The sequence below is a fragment of the Neovison vison genome, chromosome X (genome assembly GCF_020171115.1).
Source record: "Neovison vison isolate M4711 chromosome X, ASM_NN_V1, whole genome shotgun sequence".
Lineage (NCBI taxonomy): Eukaryota > Metazoa > Chordata > Mammalia > Carnivora > Mustelidae > Neogale > Neogale vison.
Window position 1 is genome coordinate 119,882,055 of NC_058105.1, and position 16,177 is coordinate 119,898,231.

Genomic DNA, 16,177 nt, shown 5'->3' on the forward strand with positions numbered 1-16,177 from the left:
CACCATCTGATTTATATTTTTGAAAGATCCCTCAGGCTGCCCTACTGGAAATCAACTGGGAAAGGAAGCAAGAAAGCAGCAGGGAGCTCCCTCAGGATAATCCAGGGGCTTGGAACAAAACACGTCATGGCAGAAGTGGTAAGAAGTGGTTTGGCATTGGCTCTATCTTGGAGAATGCCTGTAAGACGTGAAAGAAAGAAGTAAAGGATGGCTAGAAGATTCTTGGCCTAGTCAACTGAAGGATGGAGCTGCTGTGAACTGAGATGAGGACCGCACTGTGCAGCCAGGTTCTGGGTCAGATTTGGGCACGAGAGTCTGAAATGAAATTCCCGTAACCCAAGTGAGACTATATGAAGCTCTGAACCAAAGGGTGACAGTAGTGATGCACCAATGTTCTTCGTATTCAAGAGATTGCCATTTTGGTAAAAAAACATAGGATTTGGCACTCAACTGGAGGAGGGAGAAGGGAAGTAGTTGTTGAAGAAGATCCCGTGATTTTATGGCTGGATGATGCTGGTGGTAGAATGAGGATGAATGCCTGAAGAGAGAAACAAGCTGGCAAAAGGAACAGGCAGGAAAGGAAGACAGAGTCTTCCTGCTAATCCTATGGATTTGAGGTACAAGGGGAGAGTGAGAGAAAAAGTCTAGCAGAGAGTTTCCAGGGTAACTATGGTGCTCAGCAAAGGTCATGAGGCTAGAGAAATTTTTGTTTCCAAAATATTCAAGAATAGTGCAGCTCTTTACCAAGACCCAGAAGGGAGGGTGGGTGTGGTGAACTCTGGTTCACTCTAAACTCCAAAGCAAGCTAAGAACAATGACAGTTCTCAGGGATGTGCAGGGGCAGGTTATGGGTAGGGTCTGGGCAGCTCCTTTTACCAGAGATACCAGACTTCTCTCCTCCATATTCCAGAAGACTTTTCAGTAGAGAGGAGATGGCCAGATTCACAGTAAGGGACGAAAGGAAAACAGAAAGTACTGTGACTTTCAGGGACTGACAGAAAATTAATTCCACCCAAATTTAGGTGTACACATCTTTGTCATCCTTTGGTATTTTTCAAGCCTTCTCAGCAAAAATAAACGAGAAGGATCTGCAGTGATAATAACAAGCTTCTGGCAGCTTCCAAACGGTAGCTTTTAACTCACCACAAAGAATCAGAGCCACCAAAACGCTCGTGTTTTGCGGGTTTTTTCCCTCCAGATCTGGGGTAGAGCACAAATGAAAAAGGAGACAACTTAGTAGAGAAAACTCAGATACATGAGTTTTGCTACTCATGTATCAGAGCTATGCTGCTGAGCCCCTGCTCTCTGAGGGTGGTTATGAATCTGTCCATAGCTTTTGGCATGGTCGGCAGGGGGAAGAGCAACAATGCAGATCTGAGTCTCAGCCTGCTACGCCTCGGTTTCTGGAACTGCAATTTCCCCACCTCCTAAAGTCTCTGAGACAGCTATTCTATCGTTACATGGGCAAAACCCTAAAGAAATGTAGCTGTCTCATGACCCTCAAAGTGAAGTCACAGGGTTAGAAAAGAGAAAAAGCGATTCCCTGCCTCCTTTTCTCCGTTCTACAGAAAAGCCCGGCAGGGACGGCGGCCAGTCTCGCGGAACCGACAGCGTGTCCCAGCTCCACGTGGGCTACGCGCACCCGCTACTCTTCATGCTCCAGGCGCCGCCCGACCTTACCCGAACGTTTCCCTGAACGCGGACCCTTCCACTCTGTACCGAGGAGAAACTCATGCGCGCGGCCATTTTGGTTACGTCCCATTACGTCTCGCCGCCTTTCACGCCGGGTACGTCATCTCGCTTAATCACGTCACGTCCCCTTGGCCCCCGCCCAAGTCCCCGACAAAGCAGGGTAACTCCCACCTTGGGCTCGCTCACCGCGTCGGAGCCCGAACTCTCTCCATCCACCCAGAGCCCGGGTCTGCACTGGTTCTCTGCCCTGGCTACATTTCTACTGCCGTCGCTCCAGGCCGGCAGCCGCGACCACGCGCCTGCGCACTAACTTGGCCGCGCTGGACTGTTTGTCACGCCCTCACGGATGTGTCACGCCCTCGCGCTCCGCCTATACTACGGCCCTTCTTCCCGTTACGTAGTTTGTGTCCCGTATGCTATTCCATGGCCCCGCCTTTCCACAGATCTTGTTCACGTGCGTGTTATCCCCTGAATCACGCTCGTTCCTCTGACACCACGTTCCCTCCCTTGTGCCCACATCCCTCCTTTCCACTTGGTAATTCCTCTGTCCTTGTCCGCGGACTCGACCAGCTTTGTCGCGCCTTCGTAGCGGCCACGCCACGCCCTTCACGCACTACGTCCAACTTTCTCAGGCGACGTCCCTGGGCGATGCCTAGGCCACGCCCTTCCCACCTAGAACGTGGCCCACGCTCCTTCCCACGGTGTCCATGCGCCGCCCCCCACGCCGCGTCACGTTCCTTTCTTGCTTTCCACGGTCCTACGTCATGGCCAATCCCAGCGCCCCACGGCACGACCCTACGATCCACATTGGCCACGCTCGTGCCGGTTTCCGCGTTTTCTGGCGTTGCGTCATGGCTGCTCCCTGGGTTCTTAGGACTCCCACTTTTGGGTCCGCTCTCAGCAGTCCACGCACCCTGCCCTCCCTCTGCTGGCGGAACTCGGTCGCGGGAAGCTGTTCAGGAGCGGGCGGGGCTCTTGTGTTTCCGAATAAAACAGCCTACGCCTCAGAGCTGGACGTCAGTGGCATTTATAAAGTGAAAGAAGTCTTTGGATCCCTAATCCTCGTCTGAAAATAGTCTTTCTTCATATTTCCTCCCAGCTCCAACCGGGTAGGAAACTTAACTGGGCACTGACTGGAACTCTGTTCTTACCAGCCCTTCAACCAACCTTAAATGCTAGGCAGAAGCACGGAGTAGTAAGCACATTCTTCTACCTCCTGGCATCTTCAGAAGACTTTTTCTAAGCGCATAGTGCCTTCCCGCTATCTAGAGCTTGTCGGGACAGCACAACACTTATACCTCTGTAGACCCCCTGCTCTGGGATTAAAGTAAAGAGGTTTACTCCCTCCATTTTACAATTCTGCGTCCACAAGAAAAAAGTGGAGGGGTTACCGCTTTTTTTTTTTTTTTCCTCCTGTCCAGAAATCTCTGAATGGGGCACTTCTGAGGGAAGGGCACTTACCGTTAGCCTTTCACTTATGCATTCATTTAAATTGTGTTTATGGAGTACTAAGTTCCAGTGTCAAGACGTGTCTCAAGGGACTTACAGTCTGAAGTTTTCCAAGCTGGGTTTGGATGATACAAGAATTGAAGAGAAAATTAAGATGTGGTAAGGGGGTTGGAATAGGTAGAAAAGGGCTTGTTAAGTGCTGGTCTCTTTTTTTAGTTGAGGTATAACTGACATATAACATTATGTTAGTTTCAAGTATACAACATAATGATTTAGTATTTGTGTATATTGTGAAATGGTCACAATAACTATCTGACCCCATAGTTAGCTGTAATTTTTTTCCTGTGATGAGAACTTTTTAAGATTTACTCTTAGCAAATTTCAAATATGCAATACAGTATTATTAGTTATGGTTACCATTCGGTACATTACAGCCAATGACTGACTGACTTTATAACTGGAAGTTTGTACCTTTTGACCATTTTCACCCATTTTGCCCTTCTCCCATTCCCTGACTTTGGCAACCAACAATCTGTTATCTGTATGAGTTCAGTTTTTTGTTTTTGTTTTTTTAGGTTTCATATGTAAGTGAGATCTTATGGTTTTTGTCTTTGTCCGTCTGATTTATTTCACTTAGCAGAGTGCCCTTGAGTTCCATACATTTGTTTAGTTTTTTTGTCTGTCTGTTTTTGAAAAGCAGGTTTTCTTTTTTTTTTAGTCCCAAGGGACATCTTGATTCCTCGTCTTGATGGCACTGGGAATTAAGTAGGAGACAAGTGCCAAAAGGACTTTTATACAGATCTCCTCATTGTACGCTGTTGCCAGCAGTCACAAAGTATTGAATCAATCCTATAAGCCACCCAAACTTTTCTGTTCATTTGAAATTACAGGCACTCAGTGGTATGGCTTTATTCAGGGCAGCATTTATTTTATTAATTGTTTTCAACTATATGACAAGAGAGCAAGAGCACAAGCCGGAGGAGTAGCAGAGTGGGGGAGAGAAACAGACTCCCCTCTGAGCAGGGAGCCGCTGTGGGGCTCAATGAGATCTGACCGGAGCAGAGGGCAGACACTTAACCATCTGAGCCACCTAGCCCCCCCCCCCTCCCCCGTTCAGGGCAGCATTTAGATCATCATTCTCCATGATGGCAAGTAAGTTTCAACTTGTCAACTGACTGAATAACTATTGGGAAGCTTTATGGTTGAGTCCACACTCAAAAGGAGAAAGTTCTGTAGTCGATTAACAATGTTTGTTGCGGGTGCAGGATGAATGCATGGCTGCAACAACCTATAGGGCATCTCTGATTTGCAGCGATAAAGGTGTTGTGTGCATGTCTTTACAAACAGCAGTTCTCACCAACAGCAGTTCTTGTTACAAGCTGTTGATGATTTCCAGACAGTAGAAGGGTCAGTATCATTGTTGCTGGTCAGAATTTAAGGGCAGAAGCTTTGATATGTTGATTAATTTATATGCTTTATATATCGATTAGAATGAGGTAAAGATTCTGTTATGAAAATGAGAGCATCTGACCTGAAAGATACAAGGCCCAATGGCCCCTCCATCTTTTTATATAGGTTGGCAAAAGAAGTACCTATACTCAGGGCTGAATGTGACTGGGTGACAGTGTTTGCCAAATAGAAGGTGAAAAATACTGCTCCGTAGAGCATGGCCGTAATAATTTTGGAAAAAAATTATAACTTGCTTACACCATGAGAATACTCTTAATATAACACCCAAACAATATTGGAAAGAGTTAGAGGAAGAAATATTGGTAAGAGCTTGCTTTTACTACCTGAGACTCGTTTTAATGCATTGGTCTTCATGTAGGAGATGAGGCACGCAAGCATTCCATTTAAGAAACATATGGAGCACTGGGTGTGGTGCATACACAATGAACTCTGGAACACTGAAAAGAAATTAAAAACATAAATAAAAATTAAGAAAAAAGAAACTGTCCTTAAAATTATTTTTTAAAAGATTTTATTTATTTATTTGACAGACAGAGATCACAAGTAGGCAGAGAGGCAGGCAGAGAGAGAGGGGGAAGCAGGTTCCCCACTGAGCAGAGAGCCCGATGTGAGGCTCGATCCCAGGACCCTGAGATCATGAACCGAGCCGAAGGCAGAAGCTCAACCCACTGAGCCACCCAGGCGCCCCTTAAAATTCTTAATTTAAGAATATAAAGTACCCTAAAGATACAAATGTAGTGATCCGAAGAGCCACGTGCACCTAGATGTTTATAGCAGCAATGTCCACAATAGCCAAACTATGGATAGAACCTAGATGTTCATCAACAGATGAATGGATAAAGAAGATGTGATATATATATAGAGAGAGAGAGAGAGAGAGAGAGAAAAAGAGAGAGGAATATTATGCAGCCATCAACCCCCCCCCCTGAAATCTTGCCATTTGTAACCAAGTGGATGGAACTAGAGGGTATGATGCTAAGGGAAATAAGACGGTCATAGAAAGATAATTATCATATGATCTCACTGATAGGAGGGATCTGAGAAACAAGGCAGAGGATCATAGGGGAAGGGAGGGAAAAATGAAACAAGATGAACCCAGAGAGGGAGAGAAACTGTAAGAGACCCTTAATCTCAGGAAACAAACTGAGGTGGCTGGGAGATGGACATCGGGGAGGGTGTGTGCTGTGGTGAGTGCTGTGAGTTGTGTAAGACTGATGAATCACGGACCTGTAGCCCTGAGACCAAAAATATATGTTAATTAAAAAAACAAAGTTGGCAGAATTACACTCAACTCAGCTTGTCTAAATTAATCTTTATTTCTAAGCAGTAGTGATTAACTTTCTCTGAACTAGAAAAATGTTATGCTGTGGATAAAAAGACTAAGCTTGTAATGGTTATGGCTGTTGATTAACCTACAAAATCTGATGAACCTTCCAAATACTGTGGCTTCAGGTTTCTTTTCATCTTATAAAGGGCAGAGGTGTGAAAGTGGAGACAAACATATCCCAAAGCCCAGCGTTCCTTATTTAGCAGATACTAGAAGTTTTCTCTGACTAGGAATGTAAAAAAAAATTGCAGTGCACCTCATGATTTATATCCGCATTCTTGACCTTCTTCAAATGTCAGTTTATGATTCAAATAAGTAAATTCAGTTCTATTAAGTTATCAAATACTCATGGGCCATGAGAAATGCGAAATTAAACCAAATATAGTCCTTGTTCTCCAGAAACTTAAAATTTGTAGGACACAAAAGTAAATCATGTTGGCTACACAGCATTTGTGGGAACCCAGGAGAAGAAGAGAATAAAAAGTTAGTGGACTGGACAAATGTAAAACAAATAATAACAAAAACAAAAGACAGCTTTCTCTCTGTGTCTCTTTTTAAAATATTTTATTTTATCTATTTGTCAGCACAAGCAGGGGGGAGCAGCAGGCTCTGCGCTTGATCAAGGAGCCAGATGTGGGGCTTGATCCCAGTCCCAGGACCATCAGGACCCGAGCTGAGCTGAAGGCAGATGCTTAACCCCCCCAGGCATCCCAAAACAAAGGTTTCTCAAAGGAGATGATCATTGAGGTAGACGTGGAACATGGCTAAGAAGTTTAAAGGTAAAATATGAAAATTCACTGTATTGAACTTGAGAAAGCGGTGTGGAAAGAAGCACACACAAAGGACAGAGGTGGGATGAGGCCCGCTTGCACTCTGATGAACTTTAAAAAGCACCTTGCCTGCATCAAATGAATGACGTACATGGTTTTTTTGGTGTGATCTCATATTTAATTTACCCTCCAGATCAATAGATCAATAGTTAAGTACTGAGAAACTGCTTTTCAATAGTGTTGTAGAGCAGGAAAAAACACGGAGAAATCAATTTCCTTTTCCTGTCTCAGGAGACCCGGTGCCTTCTGTATTGCTCATGGAAACCGTAATCTCAACTTTTTATCTTTGTTCTCTAAACTCCGAACGTTGGAAGTAAATAGTAACATATTCAGAACAATTGAAACTGCTTTCTTTGTCATCATTACCACTGTTACTGGTAAATTCTGGACCTCCTGTATGAAATTGCAGAGATGAGCTTTGTATGAAGCAAGTTTGGTATGAATTCTCTGGAGTTTTAATTTAATTTAATTTAATTCTCTGGAGGTTCAAATTCTGTGTGAAAATAAAGAGCAAGTTTGTGCAAGATTTTTATAAGTGGAAGAAAAAACCCCAGTATGTTAAGAGGCAAGAACAACTTTAAAAAGTTTTAGCATGTTCTAAGTGACCCATACCTTGTAAGAATTTTCATGTTTTAAATTGAGCTATTGACAGTGTCTTATTTTACCATTATGCCTTTTCTGTTCAACTGACAGAACTATAAAAGTTGATACTTTTCATGATTGTCTTTTGGGCTGCTACCAATTTTACTACTGTCAAATACTTTTCTAAGCAAACAGTGGGATATAGGAAAATTGAAACTATAATTACAGACTCTTTAGAAAATAAGTGTGAGCTCACTGTACATCTATACTTCTTATGTCATGTGGCCAGAACAATACTCCAAGGAAAATTCATAGCCACAGATATTTTCATTATTAACCAAGAAAGACTAAAAATGCATAAGCCTATTTGTCAATCCAAGAGTTATAAGAAGAACAAGAAAACCAGCATGATGACAACAGGAGTAAGGACTTAATAAAAAAAAAAAAATCGATGACTCAGAAAGCACAAAAAAAGACTTGAAAATTAAATTTGAAATCTTGTTCTTTGATTAAGTGACAACAAAACTAGACAAATCTCTGTCGAGAATAATGGAAAATGAGAAAAAACTAATATGTTTACCAGAACGTGCAAAGGGAATATAGCAATGAATTAGATATTTGATGGGAAATACTGTAGAAAGTCCATGAGAATACCGGAAAATCTTGATGAAATAATGACTTTCTTAGAAATTATAAACAGCCAGAATGGACTCAGTGAAACATGAAACTTGAAGTAAATGACAATGTAAGAAATGAAAGTTTTCAAAGAGCTCTTCCCCTAAAATGTGTATGAACCAGATTCTTCAACTCTGCATTTCTTCTGCGATTTTCTTTGGCATTTTAAAGTGTTTGTAAACATAGAGGATATTAGAAATCTTTGTATACCATTTTCAAGATGATAATGTAAAGGCTAGAAAAAAATAAATTTCAGGAATCAGCACTTGAAAAGGAACCTAAATGATATTCTACAAAAATAGGTTTAAAAACCTAAGGAAAAACACAGCAATTAAGTCCAGGAGTATCTTCAAACTGAGCTTATCTAAGGGTTGCATCAATGTAAAGGAATTTATTAGTAAAACGCACCAAATGGTAAGATCTCTAGGATTATATTAATAGATGTTGGAAGAAATTCAACATGATCTCTGGATAAAAATAATTTTTAGTAAAAGGAGACTTTTTATCTCACTACACATCAGATTTAAAAGTGGTCCACCAGATCTAGCTGAAGATCTAATGCACTCAGATCTAATGCACTCACATTAGAATAAGGAGGAGAACAAGGGTCCATGTTATTCCACCATTACGATTCTGATAGTGCTGCTATAATGAGACAGAACAAGAGCTTCACACAAGAAGATCCAAGGCTAAAGCAGGTATGTTTCCACTCTCAAAATATATTAGCATTGGTCATTCATGCTGGTGATGTTACGGGTATTTTGTATTTTTCTCTTTTGGCTTTTCTGTATTTTCTATACAGAACTTCTGTTGCTCGTTTTTCCTGCTTTTTTTTTTTTCTCTGTCATTTTTCAAATGAGACAGCAAACATCGCTAAAGTATAGAATAGTGAAAGCGAAGTACAGCAAAGGGAATGTAGTCAGTAAAATTGTAGTAAGTGTGTGGTGACAGATGGTAACTATGCTTACCGTAGTGAGCGTTTTGTGATGTATATAAATGTTGAGTCACTCTTTGGGACACCTGAAATTCACATGTCATATGTCGATTCTGTTTTAGTAAGGATAATTTTTTTAAAAAAATCATGTTTATATTAAGCACTACTAGAGTGCCAGGCACATAGAAATTGTTTAATAAATGGTGAATTTTATTTTGAAAAAAGAGAGAAATCATAATTCAAAAGGGAAGAAACTTTCCTTGCTTTTCAAAGAATGACTTAACTCTAATTCAGCATTTTCCTGTCTGCAGTCCTAGTCACATATGTGATTAAGAGCAAAAGATAAACATTTGACACTTTTGGGAAGTTTAAGGCTCAAGGAAGGCTGAATCAGATTCGTCTCTAACATAGCTTTGTTCCCTGATAGCAAATAATTAGCTTTGTTAAAATCTCCATCCACTGGCTTTTCTTTCCCATGTTGACTTAAACTAGTCTAACATTTCCCCAGATAACTTCATCTAGATTGACTTTCTTTTCAGGACTAAGTTATGTGAGCTCTCCCTTCTAGGAAATTTCCATTTCACCTAATAGTGAAATTGCTAGAATGACGGGCCTAACTTTTGGCGGCCTCTCCCTCTGATCCAGCCTTTCCTGACTCTGTGCCCACGAGACCAAGGTGAGGGAGAAGAGAGAAGCTTCCTCAGGTGGAGTCACCAAACAGAAATGGGTCATCTGTGGTAAAACGTCAGCCTGCCCAGGACGGGGAAATGACAGGACTCTCGGAGTGCTGCGGGAGTGTAGCTGTTGACCTCTCTCTCATGGTGGCTTTGAAAATCCACATTTTGTATTTAATATCAGGGTCAACATCAGATGCCCCATCAGGGTCACCCAGTCTTATTTTTCCTTTCATGGTTTTCAAGCAATGATGTGGAATCTGGGGACTGACTTCATGAAGGAGCAGCGTGATAGAGAGGAAAGCCCTGACATCAAGCTGCCTGGGCGGCTTCTGCTGACATCCATGAATGCCCGGTAGGGGAGACTCTCTTCCACTCATTATGGTAATCCCGAGAGCATCTCTGAGGCTTTGTTGCAATTTCAAGCTTGTTTTTTTTTTTTTAAATTAAGATTTTACTTATTTATTTGAGAGAGAGAGAGAGCACAGAGGGAGAGGGAGAAGCAGACTCCCCACGGAGCAGAGAGCAGATGCGGGCCTCCATCCCAGGCCCCTGAGATCATGACTTGAGCCCAAGGCAGATGCTTAACTGACAGACACCCCCCCCCGCCCCGGGCGCCCCTGTTGCCTTTTCAGTTTTGACCAAGCGTGACCAGTGAAGGCCCAGGGCAGGTCAGTGCGGCGCAGGTGGGGTTCTGGTGACACCCACTCCCTCCTCCCATTGCCACCGCTGCATCGAACACCAGATCCTCAGTTCCCTGGAGTCCGAGATGATTCCAGCAACAGCGACTGGGAGGTGCTGTTTTGAGGATGAGAGAATCCAGCAAACCTAGTTCATGGCGGGAAGCTCTTAATGACTGTTCTCTGGCGCGCTGACCAACGCTGTTGCTAGTCACATGTTTCTACATAAATTAAATTAATAGAAAATTGAGTTTCTCTGCAGCCCAGCCCCATTCCAGGTGGTCAGTGGCCACCTACGGCTACCAAGTTGGACAGTGCAGATATAGAACATTTCTGTCATTGCCGAATGTTCCACTGGACAGCACCGCTCTGTACCATTAACTTTGAATCTACACAACCGCCAGAACTTAGGGCTGACCAGAATGATTCCCTTTGAGGTGGGAGCGCTCCCCAGATGTTTACCTGTGGAGGTGAGAGTCAGGTGAGGCCATTGTTGGAAGGGTGTCTTTTGTTCCCCAGAGATAGAAAGGGGTGATGTTTGTTTTCCACATGAAGGGAGCTTATCAAGGACCGGCTAGTTTAGCCCGGGAAAGGTGGAAAGGTGAGGCCGAGGAAACCATTCAGAGAGGGCTGGGTTCTTTCCATGGCGCACTTAGCCGGGGACAACAGAAGGGGCGGAGGCGGATTCCGTCTCGAGTCAGCAGAGGAAGCAGCTGCTGGAGGTCTAGTTCAGAAAGGACAACTAATCTGTTTTCCAAACAGATTTTCGTAAATAACTGACAGGAGATGGGCTGCTTCTCTGTAAGTATTAACCCAAATAATGGGGTTTAATCATTAAACCTTCTAGGTGGCGGCTTGTTTGTTTCTCTGATATTCTAATCCGGGTCACAGAATGGCTAAGGCAGCTTTAAGTGGAGGGCAGATTTTTTTCCCTCCGTTTGCCTGGTGTTTCGCACCCTGAAAGAATGTTGTGCCTGCTCTTTTTTCTGGTGACTGCTGTTGGTGCTGAACTGTGTCAACCAGGTATGTGGTCTTGAAACTCAAGAATAGGGTAACAGTTTTCAAATGATTGACAAGTCTTCGATTGAATGACCTCTTTATTTTCCTAAATCCGCAGACGTGTTGTGGCTTGAAAGTTGGGACTGTGACTGTTTTATGAGTTTGAAGGAAAAATTTGAACGGGCTAAGGTGCTTGTAGTTAAACTTTCAGTTTCAGGGGCAGTTTGAAGATCAGTGTTCTGTTGATTTGAGTTCATTAAATGTTTGGACTTGATGTTTTGGCAGATTTTTATCATCACACACTGCTCTCTTTTCTTTCTGGCAGATGCAGAAAATGCTTTTAAAGTAAGACTGAGTATCAGAACAGCTCTGGGAGATAAAGCAGTAAGTGAAGAACCTGCATGTTCATTTTTTAATAACACTACTTTCTCTAGTAATGAGCCTCTGCCTTATATCTTAAACTCATATAGTTTAATCCTAAAGACCTCAAATCGGATATGGTCTTAAAGTTAAAAAATAGTAAAATGGAAATTGTTAAAAAATGATTTTTCCTCAAGTCTTTAATCTGCGGTGTGTGCTAGAAAATCTGTGAAGCTTTGTATGACACACAACAGTGTAGCAAACTGGAGCATCTCAGCCAAGCGCAGTGGGGGGGGGGTGGAGGCCCGAGGGCCCGAGTCCCACACTCAGGTCGGGCCGGCTCTGCACACCTTTGCGGTCATTAGGATTTTGTCAGCCTCAGTCTTCTAGTCCGCGAAAAGGTGGCATTGTTCCCATATCAGATTTTTCATAGCATGAAAAGTTTCTAGTTCTATCTTGAAGTTCCTCCAGTTCTTCTCAAATGTCAGAGTAACAACGTGAAATACATGTTTATGAAATTGAAGTTAAAAAATACTCATGAGGCTCACATAGCTATAAGAACAATACGGTCTGTGGAATTAATGAGATGATTTGTGCACTTCTAGTTTGGGTATCCCCGTGTGGTCTGTGAAGACTTTCCCTAGTAGTAGGCGATAGTAAGATGACTTGGGGTAGAAGCAATTGAAGAGTGCAAAGGAAGTTAGAGGTACGGATTCTGTTTGCAGGCCTATCCACCAACGGGTTATTTTATTCATTCAATGAATAAGGATCATTACAGCGCCCAGCATTTATTGAGAACTTAGTTTACTTTCCAGCAGAGACTCTTCTGAGCACTTGACTTACAGTTCCTGCAGCCCCCACAACAGCCCTTTGAGGGAGGTAGTACAGGCATGCCCACCCTCATGGAGTAGAGGAGAAAACCGAGGTACAAAGAAATTAAGCAGCTTGCTCAGGAGCTCAGGTCAGCAAATGACAAAGAGGTGAGATTTGAACCAGGCTGTCTGACTGTAGAATCTCCTCTCTCCACCAGTGTGTGGTTGTGTATCCCAGGGTCCTCCAAGGGTGGGCACCATGCTGGATGCTGGGATGCGATGGCAGATAAGTCGGGCTTGTCCCAGCTTTCATGGAGCTCATGGTATCAGGAAGATTGGTTGCCCATGAAACATTCGGTAAACGAAATGGAAATGTGTGATCTTGACAGGTATTACAGGAAGGAGAGGTACCTGAGGGCTTTGGCCTTGTCGGGGGCCTTAGTTCTTGGCATTTGCTGTGAAGTCTAAAAGTCTGAGCGGAGGTGAGCCAGAGGATAAAAGAACACAGGGCAGAGGGTACAGAACATGCAAAGGCTTGTTACGGGAAGGAACTTAGCGAGAGGATGAGGTGGACGGAAGGCTGAGGTCTCTGTGCTGAGTTCAGGCAGAAAGAAGAGATCGGGCTGAAGAGTATGTGGACTGGGTTAGGAAGTTTTGAGATTATCTTTAAAGCCAGCGTGAGTTTTCTGAAAGAGATGTCATTACAGAATGAGTGCTTGGAAAACACCCTGGTCACAGTGTGGAAGGCAGACTGCTGGGGACAAGAGTAGAAAGGAGAAAGGGGGAGGGAGGAGTCAAGGGTGACACTTTATTTATTTATTTTTAAAAAGATTTTATTTATTTATTTGACAGAGAGGGAGAGAGGGCGCGGCATAAGCAGGGCTAGAGGCAGAGGGAGAGGGAGAAGCAGGCTCCCTGCAGAGCAAGGGAAGCCTGATATGGGACTCGATCCCAGGACTCTACAATCATAACCTGAGCCGAAGGCAGTGGCGTAACCACCAGAGCTACCCAGGCCCCCAAGGATGATGCTTTAGTTTCTGATTATGTAGCTGAATGGATGATGACCTACTTATGAGCCAGGGAAGCAGGTACAGACAAGAAGATCATGGCTTTAATTTTGGACTTGTTGAGCATGAGGTATTTCTGAATAAGCAAGGACAGGGCGGGCTTGAGATACGGTGCTGGCTTGTTCACGTGACGGTGATAATGGAAGCCTGGAGTAGATGACAGTTTGAGAGAGAAAGTATGGAGTAACAAGAGGGGAAGCTCTAGCATAGAGTTTTGAGGTTCTCTGAAACCTGAAACCCTTATAAGAGAGTGCGAACCTACACAGGGGACAAAGGGACAGGGGGAAAACCAGAATGCGTATCACAAAGGGGAAGAGAGTGCTTCAGGTTGGAGGAAGTGTGCATCAGCGTGCTGTTGACAGATCAAGCAAGGTGGGACTGAAAGCCACTGGTTAGGTTGAGTCATGTGGAGGTCACTGGTAACTGTAGAGAGAGCCGTCTTTGTGGAGTGGTAGGACTGGAAAGCAGGTAATGGAGGGAGCTGAGAATAAGTGGGTGGCAAACAGGTAAAAACTCAAGTATGACAAGTCTTTTGAGGCTGTTGGCTGTGAAGAGCAGGAGACAGACAGCAGTAGATAGAGGAAGAAGGATTGAGGTCAGTGATTTGGTTTTGGTGCCGTTGTAATGGGAAGGCTTGAGCATGGCTAAAAGCCAGGGTCTCATGTACAGAGGAGAGGGGAAGCTGTACCCTTAGATCCTGAGAAGGGCGGAAGGGAAGTGTTCTAATACAAGTGGATGAAATAGCCATTGATAGGAGGAGGAACACCACATCGGCCTTCCGGGGGAGCATGTGCACAGCATATATGTCTACAGAGGGAGTTTTTTGTTTGGTGTCAGGAGAATGGGGGAGTTTAAATTGATGACTTGAGGATGTATCTCTAAATTATGAGACAAGAGCATCTAGTGAGGGGCGCCTGGGTGGCTCAGGCAGTTAAGCCTCTACCTTTGGCTCAGGTCATGATCCTAGGGTCCTGGGATGGAGCCCCGCATAGCATCAGGCTCCCTGCTCAGCGGGGAGCCTGCTTCTCCCTCTCCCTCTACCTCTCCCCCTGCTCGTGCTCTGTCTCTCTCTCCCTCAAATAAATAAATCTTAAAAAAAAAAAAAAGAAGAAGAAGAAGCATCTAGTGAGTATGAGGTTTGAGTTTGGTGGAGGTGGGGAGCTGAAAGAGGTTTGAAATAGCTGTCGTGAGCCATGAGAGAGAGAAAATGATGGAGACCTGAGGGATTTCCAGGCAATTGGGGAGTAGGTCATCATGAACTTAAGAGTTAAACAACCCTGTTGTGTGACTTTGTCCAGTTCCACGTGATTCCTCACCTAAAATATGTGGTCAGCCACATTAGTTTCCAGGGCTGCTGTCATAAAGTACCATGACTTGGGGGGCTTAAACAATAGAAATGTATTTTATCTTAGTTCTGGTGGCTGGCAGTCCAAGCTCAGAGTATCAGCAGGGTTGGTTCCTTCCGAGGTGTGTAAAGGAAAGATCTATTCCAGGCCTCTCACTTTGGCTTGTAGATGACTGTCTTCTTTCTGTATCTTCACATTGTCTTCCCTCTATATGTGGCTGTGTCCAAGTTTCCTCTTCTTGGAAGGATATCAGTCCATATTGGATTAGGGTCTGCCCTAATGACCTCATTTAAACTTAATCACCTCTGTAAAGACACTTGTTTCCAAATACTGTTACATTGTAAGGTATTAGGGGTTAGGACTTCAACATAAATTGGTGGGGGGGCACAGTTCAGTCCATAATATGCACACACTCAAGTTTCCAGCTAAGAAAATAGAAAAATTGTACCTATGTTAGTAAAGGAAAGGCAACTGAGGAAAGAGAGTACGGGAGGAAGGGAACCAACTGTATATGTCCAGAATACGATGTCCAAATGCGCTCTTTGTTAACTGGCTACTAACACTGCAGATCTTGAAGAAGATAATGCAATGGAAAGTGCACCACACTTGGAATGACAGAATGTCCAAGAAAGCTCATCCTGAACATTACCATGACGTGATTTATCTTGGCTTCTGGTCTTTAATGTGTGAGAAAGATGAGAAAGAGAGAGAGAGAGAGGGACAGGCACTGATTAACACCGTCACTGTGCTCACAGTTAGATTCCAACAGGACCATTTTTTTTTATCCTAAGCCTTTTACATTTTCTATTTTACTTCTCTTTTAGTATGCCTGGGATACAAATGAGGAATATCTTTTCAAAGCAATGGTGGCTTTCTCCATGAGGAAGGTTCCCAACAGAGAAACAACAGAGTAAGTAAATAGTAAAAAATCTTAATTGGTTATTTGCAGTGATACTTGAGACATGCATTAATTCAAAATTCTATTTTGAAAATAATTAACCTAATTTTTGGAAAGGATTCACATTGTAACATTTAAAAATTTTGTAATCTGGTTCACCTTGCAGTCTGTCCCATGTTCCAACAATGCTCTTTGTTCTGTAGGCAGTAAGATGATAAAAATTTGTAGATGTGGTCATGTGTCATAAGCTTGTTCTACTTTCCTGTTGTATACATTAGCTTGTCCTGTAGATAGGTAGAAAGAAAGAAGGAAGGAAGAAGGAAGGAAGGGATAAAGGGATGAAGGGAAAGGAAAAAGGAAGGAAGGAAAGGAGAAAAGAATT

At 43.4% G+C, this 16,177-nt stretch overlaps 1 protein-coding gene and 1 long non-coding RNA gene across 5 annotated transcripts in view; one reads left to right on the plus strand and one right to left on the minus strand.

The window, feature by feature from the left end:
* The window catches only part of LOC122896868 (carbonic anhydrase 5B, mitochondrial-like), a 44,338-nt gene extending 42,554 nt beyond the window's left edge, over positions 1-1,784 (minus strand). For 3 of the 4 annotated variants that reach the window (XM_044234955.1, XM_044234956.1, XM_044234954.1), the window contains exon 1: positions 1,681-1,784. In XM_044234955.1, the coding sequence (XP_044090890.1) occupies positions 1,681-1,762 (82 nt within the window). In that variant the 5' untranslated portion in view covers positions 1,763-1,784. The remainder of the gene's footprint in view (positions 1-1,680) is intronic. The other variant, XM_044234957.1, reaches the window with a different exon arrangement.
* Positions 1,785-11,180: 9,396 nt separating this feature from the next.
* LOC122896805 lies at positions 11,181-15,826 on the plus strand. Its single transcript, XR_006382437.1, has 3 exons — positions 11,181-11,336; positions 11,638-11,696; positions 15,722-15,826. It is a non-coding gene; the product is annotated as an uncharacterized LOC122896805 (long non-coding RNA).
* Positions 15,827-16,177: the final 351 nt, after the last annotated feature.